Here is an 18,385-nt window from a genome sequence, read left to right as displayed (position 1 = left end):
TGAACGCCACTGTAGCTTTCACACTTACGTTTCAAGCAAACAAATGCTATAATTTCAAAACTGAAGCGAGACACTACTAATAAACAACTGTACAGGCCATATTCAAGACTACCAGAAATGTTTAGCACAAACACATGTTGTGTTTGTTGACTCGGACCTTGGTTTCGCGCAGGAGGAACTGGAGGTCGCGTCCGCTCAGGATGCCGTGGTTCTTCACGTAGGCCGGCAGGTGGACCGTACTCGTGCCGTGGACCGTGCCGTGCACTTCCATGTACGAATGAATGACGTCCAAGTATTTCTTTTTATCCTAAAACACAAATAAAGACACGTACATGTGAGAAACCAGTGACGAAGGTTGATGAAATGGAATTATAGTAGTCTTATTGTAGCACTCGGAAACTATTTTTGGATTCTGCTGATGTAAGCAAGTGTGGGCGGGGCTAAATATGTTTGAACTCGGAATTTAAAAATCACATTACAGTTATTCTTTAGTATTCATAAAATCAATAATAATAAAATAATAGTAGAATATTACTTTAAATAAAAACTAATTATAATAATTTATTTGTATAACAATATTACAATTATACATTTTATTGCATTTTTTAATAATCAAAATACTTCAACAATAATAATAATAATAACAACAACAACAACAACAACAACAACAAATATACTACTACTACTACTACAACTAATAATAATAATGATAAAATATCAAGTATAATATTACTGTTCATATTAAAATAACTCAAAAGCAAGATCATGTTGGCAGGGCTAAATATTTTTTTAAATCATAATTTAAATCAAATTAAAGTTATTTAGCATTCATACAATTAATACAAATAATATGATATTAATATAAGTAAAACAAATGCTAACATTATTTGTATTTTACAATTATAATTGTATATTTTATTACATGTTTATATAATCAAAATACTTTAATAATAATAATAAAATATGAAGTATAATATTACCATTCATATTAACAAAATAATATTTATTTTCAGTGATAAAAGCAAGCTCATGTTGGCGGGGCTTAATATTTTTTTAATTATTATTAGTTAGTTTTAGTATCCATAATCATCTTTATTTAAACACTTTCTTAGTAAATATAAAATAATCTTAATATAATATTTATATAAAATAATCATGTACAATATTGCTATTAATAAAAAAAGATAAATACTGAATTTTTAAATAATATTTTGATTATTTATTATTATATATAATAATAATAATAATATAAAATATGCTATAATATTGATATAAAATATTATATTATACTATACCATAAACTATATTATACTAATGTTGATGTTATTAATAATAAGAAGAAGAATTTAAAACATTGATATTATACTATAAATTATAGTTGTAAAATTGCTGTTCACATTAACAAAATAACTAACAAACAACAATTCTTCTTTTCTGTTGATGTAAGCAAGAACAACTCTTAATCGTAGTACTACATCTTATTTGAAGTCATGAAATACATTTTTCTGCTGGGATATTTTTGTCTGAAACTGACTGATTCAGATAATCTGAATCATATTGAGACATTCTGTTAACAGATTTGCGTGACTGCAGCCAAAAGACCCCAGGAAGCTTAAAACACACAAACAAAAAGTGGATTTGTTTCAGTTGAGCAGAAGAGCAAAAGCAGACAGGAAGAGTCGAAGAGGACTCTGGGGGAAAGTTTTTTCTTTACAAACACTCAAAGAACACAAAGACGCCCACTTCCTGTCAGAGGATGCAAACCGAAATAAAACCAGTCGACATTGTATTTGAAAAAAATATTATTCAAAAGATTAAAATACATAGATTTAGGTACAATTCTAAGTCAACAAACTACTATTACTAATTAATTACAAATTTAATATTTCAAAAATAAATCAATGACAAATGATCACACTCTTAATTAAGTGAAACATCTCTATTTTTAAATACCTTTTTTTATAATAATATTTAGTCTGGATTCACATTCTTGTATTCTAGATTCACGTCTGTGAGTTATCGCAGTTAGGTCAGAACACACACACCATCAAACAGAATATCAATGATCCGCTTGTTTAATCGTCAGTTAGTTCCTTGTTTTATCGACTAACACACACGCAGTGATAAGATTATGGGAGATACGAGCTGGGAATGCCAACACAGCATGCAAACAATGCAGCTACAAAGCAGAAAAATGTGCATTGTTTGCGTGATTAGTGTAACGTTAAGTATTCTCAAGCATATTTCAGGCCTTCATATATATGTTTGTGTGTGTGTGCGTGTAAGAGAGTAAAACCAATCACAGAAAAGCATCTGTGTTTGAGACAGAAAATAAACACAGAGATGCATTGCATGTGAACTTGTAGTGCTAATAACGTGTGTGCATTCATGCAGCCAAGACTTTATTTGCATTTCAAAAGCCTATACACATATCCTCTGATCTCTAGACGACACACACACACACACACTCTCATTGATTCAGGGTCTATGTTCAAGTTTGTTTCCATGGAAACCAGTTCTTGAGAGGCTGTGCAATAGCAGGAGCCTTTCTCTCTTTATCGCTGGGTGAAGGACGGCATCAGTAAAATTGCATGAGGTTAAATGAGAAGGCACTGTCGCTGTAATTGCATCCATCTTTCGCAACCTCTTTCTGACCCTGAGAATTAAACTGGATTTTGCTACTGTACCTTTAAGAGACAATTAGCTAACCTCTACGTCTTTTCATCCCACGGTGTATGTAACAAATGCGCAAACTTTCCTTGAGGTTAATTACAAATGCAGTGTGGCTGTGAATCCATCTGTCTATCTATCGCAACCCGTATGCTGAACCTTAGAATTACACGGGCTGTTTTTGTTACTATATGTTTAGATTATGCAAATGAGCTCCATTGCGATTAGCTAACCTCAGCGAACTAGCAAACTTCACGCACGAACTTTTGTTTCATGTCCAACAGTGCAAGAAAAAAAATATTTTTCTATAAAATTACTCTCTCATCCTGCGAGGTATATATATAAAAAAACATCCCTTGAGGATACTATGAATTTTTCATAATACGGCTCTTCTATTCCACGTTGTTTCCCTGAGATTAACTACGATGTTTGTCACTATAAATGCATCTATATTTCACAACCTTCACAAACCTCTGTGTGCTGGTCAAAGCTCACATGCAAACTTTCGCATCTAACTGAGCAAGGAAAAAATCCCATTATCCTTAACATGACTCTTTTCATCCTCTGTTGTAAAAAGTTTTCGCAACTCTTTTGAACCGAAGAACAAAATGGTGTTTTTTTTTTTTTTTTGGTACTGTACCTTTAAGATATGTAAATGAGCTCTGTACATACTGCCAAACTTCGCACAAACCTTCATTTTTTGTGTCAAATAGAACAATACAAATTTTATCCATAATATGTCTTTCAACCCACGCTGTAAACCAAAAATGCACAAAAGCTTCTTAAAATTACGATCAAAACCCATGTTGTATGTAGAAATCGCCAAAAAATTGCCAATTTAAATGCATCTATTTTTCGCAACCCTTTTGCTGAACCTTAGAATGAAATGGGCTGTACTGTACCTTTAAGATATGTACATTAGCTCTGTTGCGATTAGCTAAGAACTGCGTACTGCAAACTTCACATTAAAATTTGATTAGTCAAAATGAGCAACAACAAATATCATCCATGATTTCTCGCTCTTCATCCAGCGTTCTATGCCACAAATGCACAAAAGTAATGTTGCAACCTCTTGCTGAACCTTAAAAATAAATGGGCTATTTTTGTTACTGTACCTTTAAGATATGTAAATTAGCTTCTTTGTGATTAGACAACCTCTGTGTGCTGTCAAACTTCACATGCAAACCTTCGAATCCAAGAGAGATAGAAATATCCCATTGTTCTTAACATGACGCTTGTCATCCTGTGATAAAATCATGAAATATTTTCCTGAAGTTAGACGCAAATAAATTACCAATATAAACGCATCTATTTTTTTGCAACCGTTTTGCTGAATCTAAAGCCCATTGCACACTGAGTCCGAAATTTTAGCTCGTTAAAAATTAAATACGTCCTCACGTTGTGTCAATCACGTTTACACATTGCCTCCGAAACTTTCGTCCGTCATAAACATTTTTTGGATCAGTTTAAATTTTCTGCGTTTTCGCATCCGTAGCATGCATTTTGATAGGAAAGGATGACGAATATGGAAAAAACGGAAAAACGCATGCAAAAATTTCGGACTCAGTGTGCAAGGACTGTTAGAGTGAAATGGGCCGTTAGAGTTTTTTTTTAGTACTGCATCTTTAAGATATGCAAATGACCTCTGTTGCGATTAGCATACTGGCAATCTCTGCGCAAACTTTGATTTTGTGCCAAAGAGAGAAAAACAAAAAAAAGTATCTATGACTCCTTTCAACCCACGTTGTTTGACAAAAATGCACAAAAACGTTTTTAACTTAATGTTATTAAACTGGCTGTTTTTGTTACTGTACCTTTAAGATATGTAAATGAGCTCTGTTGCGATTAGCTAAACACTACATACTGGCAAACTTCACATGGAAATTCTCATTTCATGTCAAAAAGAGCAAGAAAAAAAATTATTCGTCCCACGTTATTTGTCACAAATACACAAGCTTATTGTCGCAACATCCTGGTGAACCTTAAAATTAAACGGCCAGATTTTATTACAGTACCTATTGTAAGATATGTAAATGAGCTCTTTTGCGATTAGCTAACCTTTGCATACTGGCATACTTCACATTAAAACTTTTGTTCCATGTCTACGATTGCAGAAAAAATCTTGTTATTCATATGACTGTTCATCCCACATTGTTTGCCAAAAACATGCAAACTTGGACTCGTTCGACTAATTTACCCTGAAGGACAACAGAGAAATAGATTGAGAATATGGTCCCTTCTGGGGAAAAACATGTGGGATTAGATGTTCTGGACGGTGTGCGAGTACAGAGGGACTAGTTTTTCATCTGCGTCTCTCATCACACGGAGCGTTTCGGATCCAGATGGGCAGCGAAACGTTCTCTGTAGGAACATCTAAACGGCGGAACCGACTGGCCTTGTGGTGGGGAAAGATGAAGTCATCGCAGTTGAATTGAAAACACTTTTGTTGGCGCTCAAAGTCAGAAAACGTGGCGAAACAATCTAGCATATCAACACAACACGGTTTCACATGTAAACAGCCAAAATAAAAGTTGGAAGTGACTGATTTCGAGCAGAACTCACTTTCCAGAAGTTGTCCACCTTGCCGTAAACCAGCGACTGGTTTTGCCGCTTGATGTCGTCGATGTGCTTAACGTCGCTGGCGTTCAGGTGCTGCTCCACCACAAAGCCCAAGAAGCTGTTATCTGGAGTGTGAGCTGCGGGGTAAACAACAACTAATCAGACGAGCCAATCAACATGAACATGAGTTAATGTGGGTTATAGTAATAAAACGTGGTTTTTACCAATACATGAGAAGCAATTTAAAGAGTATTATGTGGAAGAAAAAAAATATGAATTATAATACATCTGCGAATTCTCAATAGTTTAAACTCAAATCAATATTTTATATGCATTTATTTATTTACTTTCAATAGGCAGGATAATGGACTGTATAACTAGGGTTAATAACAAGAAACAAGAATAAGCTGTTTGTAAATATGAATGTGAATGTATTAAAAAACATAAATATATAGTAAAATATTTAAAATCACATACATCAAGGCAAAAGTCAATTATATAACGTTGGTTTAAAAAAAAAAAGTTTAAAAAGAAAATGTCAGGCTGGGGCAAGATGTCACATGTTTTAAAAGTTACACATTTCTATTTTATCTATACATTACTCTTTACTATTTTGGCTGTTTGAGTAATTCAATTTCATAAACTTTCATTAAGTTTTTAATTTTTAATTAAAAGATTGAATAAAAATGTCAGGTTGTGGCAAGATGTGATGTTTTAAAGTTAAACATTTGTAAAATGTATTAAATTACAAAATGTGATGGATAACTAAAACAAACAAATTTAATTTGAAAATATACATTTTAATAAAAAAAAAAAATTGTGAGGGCAAAATGTTTAAATGTTACACATTTCTAAAATATATTCAAGTACAGCATTTCTTGGCCAAAAAAGGTTCTTTAAAAAGTTACATAAAAAAATATTTCTTATCAATTTGTCAGTTTCCGTAATTTTGTAAGTTTTATAATCGTATTGAATTATTATAATTATTAAATGTATTAAATTACTAAATTTGTTGGCCAAAAAAAGATTAAATATTATGTACTTATATATAGTATATTTTGACAAATTACCCCATATAATGTAACAACATTCTCCTTTTTGTAGATAAAAAAAAGAATTAAGGCATTTTTCTATAAAGAACTGATGTAAAACACATTATTAACCAAACAAAAAAAAAAACACAAAAACAAAAAATGCAATAATAAAAGATTTTTAGAAGATTAGATGATTAAATTCTAAAAATATTTGTTTCTTAAACACAGGAATCTGATCTAGCATGGCACATCAGGATCGGAGCGCCTGAGGGAAGATGTTCAGATTAATTGTGTACGACAAAGATCCGTGTGGGTGTCCACGTTGCCAAGCGAGGAGCTGTTACCATGACAACGGTAGTCCAAGAGGTCGCCTGGGTAACAAGGCTTGGCAGAGATACACCTGAATGCCATCTGTCCGAAAAATTCAATCCTGAGATTAAGATTTCTTATTTACACACACACACCTCAAATGCGTGCACTCACGCGCGTGTGTGTTGTGTACAGTCTGTGGTTATTACCTGCGGTCACCCGTCAATTCCAATGAGGGTGCAGGATGAAATTCAGAAACCAGGCGGCCCATAATGCAATTTGCGCAATTTTGCAGAAACCATAAATGGCATTTAAATGGAGGACCTCTTGCTCTCTTTCTCTCTATAGATACTGTAAGTACTGCAAATATTCTTTTACGAGAACACACACACACTCACATGGTGTGAATGAAAACCTGACATTCTTTTTGGAATTCCATAATTCCAATTTTCATTCCATTCCAAAGTTGTACACGATTTTGTAATGTCTCTTTCGGAAGTTTTCGCACTGAAAAAGAGGAAGGTTTATGATTGAGTTGCGAAAGACCAGTCTAGACGTCACAAATGAACTCGCCCTTCAGAAGAGCGCTTCGCGACATCATGCAGGAAATGCTGAGGAGACACATTACACAGTTTGCTGGTGGCGTCACCGAGATGTTGTCAGTAATTAGCAGAAATGTGGGAGTTTGTGTGTGTGAGACGGAGTTCTTATTAAATTAAGGAGTGGAAGTAGAGGAGAGGAAAAGAATGAAACCTCAGCATATCACACACACACACACACACACACACACAGAGATGTCTCCTGTCACTGCAGCGGCTTTCATCTGTGATAGACATCTTATCCTTTGAGTTTCACACTCTAATGTGCTTTAAGTGCGGATTAGTTTCTGAAGGACAGAGCTTCATTCTTACATGCATATTGATGGATAAAATGATCTCAAAGTGTGCTGGATTTGGAATTAGCAACAGATTAGAAATGGACTATTTTGAAATAAAAATGTAATAAATAAATAAATAATAACTAACTAAATATGCATATATACACACATATATCTTTTCCACTTAATTATTAAATATTTTGTACATGTATTATTATAATAAAAGTTTAATAATAGTATGTAAATTAAAAATAAATGTGTGCTTATATATACTTATGATATAATTTCCATTTTTATTTCTATTAATTACATATATATTTAAAAATAATAACATTATAACTATTATATTTATATACTTTTTATATGTATTTATTTATAATGTCTTACATTTATTATACTATTGTTTATATTATTTGGCATATAAAATTAAATTTTCTCTTATTACATATTTTTTTTATCCATAATAATAAATATATGTAAATAATAAATCTGTAATGAAGTGAAAAAGAAAGTCGTTTTCAAGACTATTTATTTCAACAGAAAATATATTTTGTGCATATGTAAACAATATAATCAACACATTTGATAAATATAATTAGATATATAAATATAAATAAATAAACACACACAAATGTATACATATGTGTGTGTGTGTGTGAGTATGTATGCATGTATGTGCATGTTTGGGAATAATATATAACATTACATATGTATAAAAATAATTATATACATTTATTTATAATTAGAATTATTATTCATGTTTATTACATTTATTTATTACATTATCATTTATATAATTTAATAAATATAATGATGTATTTTTATCAATATCCACACATTAGTTATCATCTCCCCATTTGGCATATGGCAAACTCTGCAATTAATAATTCAACAGCATAACCAGATGCCTGTGAAAAAACAGACTGCACCAGAAGCTCTTAATTACAGGAGCGCTAAAGGAGACGTGTTTTTAAGCGAGCGCTATGAAATGCGACACAGACTGACCCTTCCACTGACTCTGACTTTAATTATTCATACCTTATGCATAAACACATGAATATTTATACACATTTTACACATATTCCTCTCAGCAGCCAGTGTTTTACCTTCGTTTATGAAAGCTGAAAAAAAAAACCTAGATGAAAGCAACTTTTCTCTTTCTGCGTGTGGTGTATGCGAGGAAGTGCCATGCAAATGACAGGAAGTTGGTTAGTTTGCATGACTCTGAGAGTCCTCTGTGTGTTGTGTGGTTTCTCAAGCAAATGACTGCAGCAAAAGTGTGTGCCAAATCGTCAGCCAAATCCTGTGTTTACGAGTGTGTGAACGCGTGCAAAACACTTTCAGTCGCGGTTTCGCTCGAGAAAACTTTCCGACAAACCCAAAGTGGCCACAATGACGTCGACTTTGCCCAACAAATCTTGAAAAGCGAAACAAAAGAAATCAAATTTAAACTGAATTATTCCAGGACTATGATGCCATATTGAAAGCGGTGCGCCGGCGATTCACGCATCTGATACGCGGGGAAGCGTTAAGAACAATAGAGGTTTCGGGACGAGCGGCACGGAGGACGTTTAGCCGTAAAGGAAACGGGAGCACGTCATTCTGGCCTGTCATACACACAATATATGAGGTCCACAGAGATGTTTACCAGTGTGCAATCAGATACCGCAGTGCATTGTGGGACGGCGGGATAAAGGGCTTTGATTGGCAGTGTTAAGAATGGAGGGAATGCACACGTGCGCTCACATCTGATGCAATCAGGTCGTAATATCTGAAGCGCATGGCTGGATTTGGCGAGTGTGTTGACAGACGGACAGGTAGTTTTGTGTTGGTCTGCTGTCAGAGCTCATGTTCTTACAAACGCCTGCGGACACACGGTGAGGTCAGTAACACACACCTGCCAAGGGTCCGACTTCTCCACATCAAGCTCCAGGAGACCAGATACACAACACCACACACACACACACACACACGCACACACACACAAAAGCACGTACACACACAGATATACAACACCGCATACACCCACACACACACACACACACACACACAGATATACAACACCGCGCACACACACACACACACACACACACGGATATACAACACCGCACACACACACACAGATATACAACACCGCACGCACACACACACACACACACACACACACACACACTCACTCACTCTATCAAATATGTAGCTGAACTCAGCTGAATGTCATGAAATCTGTACAGCTCATACTCAACTTTAAAATACAAACAAAAAATCAAGAGATTATATTTTTCAGCAATGTTTTGCAACGTGATATTATTTTCATTAAGAGATATTATTTTCATTTATAATTACGCATATTTTAATACAAATTGCCATTACTTTAATCTAAAAAAATAATTTTTATATATTATTTTATTATGACTAATTTAATAATATAATCATATAATATTTTAATTATTATTTTTATAGTACTTAACCATCTATACATCAAGTTATACTGTCTTTCTCTTGACTTTTATTATTATTATTATTATTAAACGTAGTAATTTTTTAACAGATGAATTATGGTAACGAGAATATGGTGAAAAAATTAACTCAATTTTATAATAGAGCAATAAAATGCTAAATGTAAAATTATTTATTTCCATAAAAATTAATAAACTGTCATTGCGGTAATGCAAAAGTGTGAAATATTATTCATATATTAATGATATACTAAAGTGTGAAGTATTTATACATCACGTTGTAGTGTCTTCAATTTATGTTATTATGTTTTATGTTATATATACCGTATATATATATATAAAGTTTAATTATTATTATTATCATTATTTTTTCAATATTTTTTTAAGAATTATTAGAAAAATATGAGAATGAAAATATGGACTGGAAATGAGCTTAACTGTTATTTAAAAAACATTGTAAAAAATGCATACATTTGCATACATTCATCGTTTGCATTTTGACTTTTTTCCATTTTTTATTTTCAGAATTGTTTTAAATATTAAAACAATACTCAAAAGTAAAACATTACCTTAAAAACACATGAACAATTCTCATTAAATATGTTAATGAGAAAATAGTAGAAAATTGTGCAAATATGTCAGAAAAATAAGTCATGAAGTAGCAAAAACAGTAATAACATTAATAATAATAATAATCTGAATTTGGGCATTTTTTCTGTAGTTTAAAAAACAATTACTGAAATGTAAAGTAAATAAATAAATAATACTATTATACAATATTTCTCTTAGCTTCTTATTATTCATTATAATATGACTTTTCTGACTTGATTTTTACTTTTGAATTTTTTGTATTATTTGCATTTCTTTATTTTGCGGTACAATAATATTGATAATATGACTTGTTATTCTTGAGGAGTTTGGTGAGATTGGGCCGTTAGTTTAGCGTCGCTACTCTCCAGAAAGAGTTGGACCCACACCTCAGTGAAAGCAATCTCTGCTCTCAAACAGGCTTAATCAGAAATAAGAGTAGTTCTGCTTGGAAAGCCGCATGTTTTATGAGAATGTCAAAGTCTGTTGGTAAACAAAAGAGCTATTCAGAGCCCGAGCCGATCGGAGACGCCACCCAAACCCCCGGAACCCCGACGTGGCCCGGATAAAGTTTCCATGTCCAAAGGGTAAAACGGGAAAGGTTAAACACACACACATACAAAAAGCCTCTCTCATGCAGACTTACGAAACATGGTGTTGAACTGCTGGGGGTTCAGGTTCCACTTGCCCCACGGAGTTTTGTGACCTTTCGACTGGGCGTAGTGGGCGTGGTTAAACTCCGGCTCCGTCCCGAACGAGTCTAGGACCCTCAGCATGCACCTAAAACACATGTTCAGAGCTGGAGTTTGGGCAAAGAACAGCAGTGTTCAAACCATCTGCAACGTGCTGATGTCAGTACATTAAAAAAAATGCTTATAATAATAAAATACATAATAAAAAAATTTGCTTAACTGTCATGGAAAAACATTGTAAAAAATGTATATATTTAAATACATTAATCTTTTGTCTTTTTTCCCATTTTTATTTTTTTTAAAGTATTAAAACAATACTCACAAGTAAAACATTACCTTCAAAACACATTGACATAATTCTCATTAACTATGTTCATGAGAATATGGTAGAAAATTGTGCAAATATGTCAGAAAAATAACACTAATAATCAACAAAACACTAATTATCTGCATTTTGTTTAGTTTTTTCATGACAAGTAAAAAATGTATGAAAAACCAGACTTTGAGGAAATTGTTTTAAAAAAAATTATTAGTTAAACAAAATGACAAACTATACTACAATATTTTTCTTATTTTAATTATATGACTTAAGATTTACTTTTGAATGTTTTGTAATTAAAACAATTAAATAAAATTAGGTACTATAATACAATATTTTTCTCACTTTTTTTGTGGTGAAATAACCACTAATACAAGAAAAAATAAGTCAAAATTGAACAATATTACTAGCAATAACAACAACAATCATAATAATAATTATAATTAGTCATAGTAGTAGTATTGTATTATTATCACTTTTATTAATAATAATTATTATTGATATTAATATAATAATAACAATAACACTAACAACATATTATTATTATTATTTTGTGTATTTTGGCATTTTATCATAACAATTATGCACATTCGTTTAGTTTTTTTTTTAAATATTGAAATTAGAGAAAAATACTGTAATTTTATTATTATAACTTTAGTTTTGTTTTGTTTTTTAAGATCTATTTTTGGTGTTTTTGCCTTTATTATGATATGACATTGGGGGGCAAACAGGAAGCAGGAGAGGAAGAGAGGTGGGGGGGTGGTATCAGGAAAGGTCCTCGAGCCGGGATTCGAACTCGGGACAACGGTGTTACATGTCGGTGCATTTGCCAACTATGCTATCGGCGTAAAATTTAAAACAAAACTACATAAGTTCTTCATAAATTTCTTTTCAGCAGACTTTACACAGAAGTTATAAATTTGTCAACAAAAACAAGAAAAATTATTTAATTTCTTTATTAAAATTATTGAATAAAATTATTCACATTTTCCAGAAAATAAGTAAATTTGTTTATTTATTGTCTGGAGAATTACTATAGCAGTTTCTAACACTAGAGGAAGTTATCTACTAGCAAACAATTAAAATCAGGTAACAGCTAATGGTCATATAAGGTCAGACGACCCTGATTACTCGTTAAGCCCAATCCTGGCTGTAATAACAGCTCGGATTCACACCAGCGCAGTGTGGATGGGATCAACCCAGAGGAGAATCTGTCTCAGTGTCTGAAGACGGAGATAAAATCAGGAGATCAGGTTCAGACTCATTTCAAATGGCTTACGCGGTCAATAACGCCCGAGTGTCGCGTTTCTCAACAGAGCTGAAGAAACTGTGTCAGAGGAAAATACTTCATACTAAAGCACAAATGTGATATGAACTCACTGATAATGGACCCAGGACGGGCCCAGAGTCTTCTTGAACTGAGCCAGACCCACGATGTCTATGTAGATGAGCTCCACAATTTTATCACCCTTTGTAGGACAGCTGGACTTGTTGCCCATGACCTTCTTCATGATCCTGGAGACACAGAATTGAATTAAATGGCACTGAATGGACTGAAGAATTGAGGACAGAGAAGGAGTTGGAGACTCACTCCTTGAGCTCAGCGAGAGACGCTGAGATGCGGATGTCATGTCCGAGAAGATACAGCGTGGTGATCAGGTCACTCCACTGAACCAGCTCGCCCAGAGGGCCGCCGCTGAACGCGTTCTCCGCTATCTTAAAACCAGACTCCTTTGTCAGGAGCCCAAGATGCACCAGGACCTGAGAGACAAACCAGAAAAAAAAAAGATACATACTATTTTACACATTCTATGTAAAATATAAATTTTATTTTAATTAACATTTTTTTTTAATTAACATTTAAATGAACTTTAATAAAAAAATTATTAAATTAATAATTATTATTATTTTTCATATAGTGGTGTCAAATGATTAATCGCATCCAAAATAATTTTGTTTACATAATATATGTATGTGTACTGTGTATATTTATTATGTACTGTATAAATACACACTGATGCACGTATATATTAAATATATTTATATATAATATAAATTATATGAATATAAATATATAAATGTAATTATATGTAAATATTTTCAAAATATATACTGTATAAGTGTATATTTTTAATATATAAAAATATACACAGTACACATTTATTACGTAAACAAAAACCTTTATTTTGGATGCGATTAATCACAGTTGTTTGACAGCACTAAATTCATTACATTATTTTATTGCATATTTTTTTCTACAATAATGAAGCTAAATTTAACATATCAAATTGACAGTCCTAATTAAAAATGATCAAAATATAATTCCATACTCCAATAAAAGCAGAGTATTTTAAAAAATAATGTAAAAAAAAAAAAGAAAAAAAAGAAGAAAACTAGTACTTAAATTTTAACTTGACTTAAACACCTTTGATCATTACATCAATAAATGAAGATAATTTAAATAAATAATGAAATACTAAAAAATAATAATATACAAAATATAAACAGTCACTGTAATTTTACTGGTAATTAAACAATACGCTTATTAATCCCTAAATCACAAATCAATATTTTTAGAATCTAATAATAACATTACATATATTTTAATTGTATTAATAATACATACTAAAAATATAATTAATATTAAAAAACATTGATAAATATGATTTATTAGTACAATAAACAATGCAAAAAAAGATTAATCCCATAGTATTTTTATTTACTTTTTTTCTCTAATATTAAAAATCACACTACATTTTTATTATTAAACTGATGTTCCTGATTAAAACTGATCAAAAAGTCTGATTCCAGTAAATTGAATGATTAATATTTGCCTAAAATGGCTGAAATAATAGCAAACATGTTTTTTATTTTTTTTGTCTTAAATATTTTAACTATGCCTATTGTGAAGAAGCAAATGGGAAAAGAAGGCTGCATTCTGGGTTAAAAAACTGTCAGTCATACATTTTTTATTCACAGCATTTGTTTTAGTATTAATATCTCAAGGGACTCACATGCAGTCACATTTGTGTGGTGGATAAGTATCACCGAAGGATTATGGGTAACCGTGACAAGCTTTAAGCTCTAAACAACTGAGGTTATTTCAGGCCTCACATCAGGCGATCTCTAGAGAGGTTTTGGGTCCCTGCCTGACTGCAGGCGAAAGAGAAAGTCAAAGATGCTCCTGGTAAAGTGCGTCTATCTGCATTCGTGTGAATTATTCATTCGGAAAAGGGTGGGAACGCCGGCTCAGGGGTGCAAACTCATCATGGGTGAAAAAAGTGACAAAGACAGTGGAAAAATTTAGCGGATTCACTAGCGTAATTTTTTCACTTGCGTTTGTCACTCCTGAAACAGTATAGGTGGACGTTCGGTCCTATTAGACAAAAAAAACCTTTCTTCAAAACTCAAGGTCATAGTACACATTCTGAAATTCTCGTCCAAAAGTTTTGCACGTTAAAAAAGTTGTATTGTGTCAATCACGTTTACACACTGACTCCGAAAACTTCACCCATCATAAAGAAAAAAATTCAGATCAGGTTCGATTTTCGGAATTTTTGCATCCGTAACAATTTTGATAGGAAAGGATGACGAATACGGAAAAACGCATACGAAAATTTCAGACTCTGTTTGCAAGGACCTTTACTCGCGCGAAGACTGCTGATATAATCAATGACTAACTACACAATCAATCTTATTTACGCTGTGTGTAGAGCTGTCACAATAACTACTTTTTGTTGTGCGATATATTGCACCAGAATTCATTGCGATTAATGATATTATTGTAATTTTAAGACCATTTTATATCACTGATTAATGACAGTATGACAATATAATAGCATAATAATGTAAGTACACTCTTTCAAAGAAAAAAATAATGTTTCATTCTCAAGAATATTTAAACATTGTAATCCGAATGTGAAAAACTATATCCTAAAAAAATAAAAACGAATAAATAATAAATTAGGGATACTATCGTTGATACCGATACCGATACAAATCCGATACCAGTACATTGTTTTTTTATCAATGCAGAATTAATGTACTTCTGTGTGTTGACCTGATCGTCACTTCTTTGATGTGTTAGACACGATCTACCAAATATAGACAACTTCATTTTAATGAAAAATAAAAAATATAATCTATAAAAATAATACTATTATAAATTAGGTTAGTGGATAAATTTGCAGCAAAGGTTATTGTAGAGAAATCATGAGTACACAATAATTTTATCAAATGTAAACATTTAGTGAAATAACACTATTTAGTGGGGAACAAATAAAAGTGAATAAGTGTAGGACTAAATCTGGTAAAATGTTACACATCGCTCTTTGTATTGTAGTAAAATACATTCATGAAAAACAAGTAAATATACAGTAGTCAACATTTGAAGAGGATCAAAAAAGTTGTCCTAAGACAAGAATGGGTATTGTTTTGGTTTAAGGACCAAAGGTTTTGATCCACTTCAAATGTTGATTACTGTATTTATATATAAATATATCTGCGAGCGTGTAGAACTATGTAAACTTGCAAAAATGAGTTCAGAGCAGATTCTGACTAACCTAAAGAAAACACCTCTGATTGGCTATTGCTTTCTACAGAGATACCTGTGATTGGCTACACTACTCAACGCCGCCAAAACGAGTTGTAAATAAACTTGTGGTTTTATAATTCGGAATCTCGTACGTGACCTATTTTGATCTCAAAGGGTGAGTTTTCACTGAAAGGTGAGGAGTTTGCATCAATGTTTGTTAAAGGCTGACATGTTCAGTCAATACCGAGATTCCCACATTTCTTGAGACTCACCTTTTTGCGCTTGCGGTTGTGCAGGTTTTGTTTGGTGGCGAGGGAGCGGATGGCGCTGACCCACGGCTCCTCCATGCGCTTGATACGCAGCATCATCCAGCGAAACTCCTCGCGCCGCGACATCACGCGATACAGCTCGTCGAAACTCGTTCGGATCTCGGTCTGCGCAAAAATAAAGCAGTTTGTGTGAGTTGCGTAGAGTGTGAAAGTTTGTGTGAGGTTTTGTCATATTCTGGAGACTACTGTTGGGTAAGTTACTATAAAAAAAGGAATTAATTCTCTGCGCTGATAGCCTTGTGGGCAGCACACCGACATACATCGCTGTTGCGCTACGGACGTCCCAAATTCGAATCCCGACGTGAGGACCTTTCCCGATCCTTCACCCCTATCTCTCTCTCGCACTTTACTTCCTGTCAACTCTACACTGTCCTATAATAAAGTAAAAGAAAAGTAATTAATTACTAGTTACTAATTACACCTTCAATAGTATAATTCGATTACTGTACTAAAAAGTATTGCCTTACTTCTTACTTTCTAAATTTAAGCAAGTTTATATTTGAAAGAACTAAAATGTAGTTTCCCGTCTATCCTTGTATTGTTTAACTTGACACGCAACCTTATCCAGTTGAACAATACAAGTACAGACATGCTCTATTAATTCTTTCAATTAAATAAATAATTAAATACAAAAAAATTATAATATACAAAATATAAACAGTCACTGTAATTTTACTGGTAATTAAACAATATGCTTATTAATCACTAAATCAATATTTTTAGAATCTAATAATAACATTATATATATTTTAAATGTATTAATAATACATACTAAAAATATAATTAATATTAAAAAACATTGATAAATATGTGAAGTGACATTCAGTGTGAATATGATTTATTAGTACAATAAACAGTACAAAAAAAGATTAATCCCATAGTATTTTTATTTCATTATTTTCTAAAATATTAAAATCACACTACATTTTTATTATTAAACTGATGTTCCTGATTAAAACTGATCAAAAAGTCTGATTCCAGTAAATTGAAATTCTCTGTCACGTCAGAATCTGTATGGCGCAGTCATACATTTTTTATTCACGGCATTTGTTTTAGTATTAATATCTCAAGGGACTCGCATGCAGTCACATTTGTGTGGTGGATAAGTATCACCGAAGGATTATGGGTAACCGTGACAAGCTTTAAGCTCTAAACAACTGAGGTTATTTCAGGCCTCACATCAGGCGATCTCTAGAGAGACGCGTGCGTGAGGTTTTGGGTCCCTGCCTGACTGCAGGTGAAAGAGAAAGTAAAAGATGCTCCTGGTAAAGTGCGTTTATCTGCATTCGTGTGAATTATTCATTCGGAAAAGGGTGGGAACGCCGGCTGCATTGCTCAGGGGTGCAAACTCATCATGGGTGAAAAAAGTGACAGACATTGGAAAAATAAATAACATAAAAATGCATAAATTATTCTTGAACTGAATCAAGTATTTAAAGAGAGAAGGTTACATTAAAAACATTAAAACATGCATTTTAACATCCACTATTGCTTTATATAGAATTGTTCTATAGTCAATACAGTATTTAATGCAATTACATTAGAAGTAACTGTAATTAACTGACAAAATCCCTTACGTTACTTTTTCAGGGGAAATGTAACTAAATTACAGTAATTAAATACTTTGTAATGCATTACACACAACACTGGGGATTTTACTACTGTATATTGTGTTATGTATTTTATTTCATTTGTATAGTTAACATTTAATTTCAACTTGTAATCAATGTATTTTGTATGGATGCATTAATGGAAGTTTTGTCATATTGAATAATTTATCAATTTATGATATGTATGTTTTTATTAAAATCTTTTAATGAGTATTTCATTTGAACTACTTTTTATGGATGTAGTTATGGGAGATTCCCCCCCCCCAATACTCTGATGACTATTTTATCCACACACTATAGTAATTTAATCTTAATGATGTGTAATCCAGCATCTACCCCTACAACTCTTAAAAAAAAAGGGATTATGAATATTTTTTTTTATTAATTTATTTTTAAGGACTTATGGAC

General features: G+C 32.5%; 1 protein-coding gene across 1 annotated transcript in view; it reads right to left on the bottom strand.

Moving 5' to 3' along the window:
• LOC306867547 (alpha-1,6-mannosylglycoprotein 6-beta-N-acetylglucosaminyltransferase A-like) overlaps nt 1–18,385 on the bottom strand; it is a 70,132-nt gene that overhangs the window by 10,703 nt on the left and 41,044 nt on the right. The window contains exons 7-12 of the mRNA XM_079413274.1: nt 16,311–16,472; nt 13,096–13,265; nt 12,885–13,019; nt 11,140–11,273; nt 5,233–5,366; nt 158–307 (exon numbers count right to left, since the gene is read on the bottom strand). Of these exons, the coding sequence (XP_079269400.1) occupies nt 158–307; nt 5,233–5,366; nt 11,140–11,273; nt 12,885–13,019; nt 13,096–13,265; nt 16,311–16,472 (885 nt within the window). The remainder of the gene's footprint in view (nt 1–157; nt 308–5,232; nt 5,367–11,139; nt 11,274–12,884; nt 13,020–13,095; nt 13,266–16,310; nt 16,473–18,385) is intronic.

This window comes from Barbus barbus, assembly GCF_936440315.1.
Source record: "Barbus barbus genome assembly, chromosome: 49".
Taxonomy (NCBI): Eukaryota; Metazoa; Chordata; class Actinopteri; order Cypriniformes; family Cyprinidae; genus Barbus; species Barbus barbus.
The sequence above is the reverse complement of the archived record's forward strand: the minus strand, read 5'-3'. Positions and strand labels throughout refer to the sequence as shown.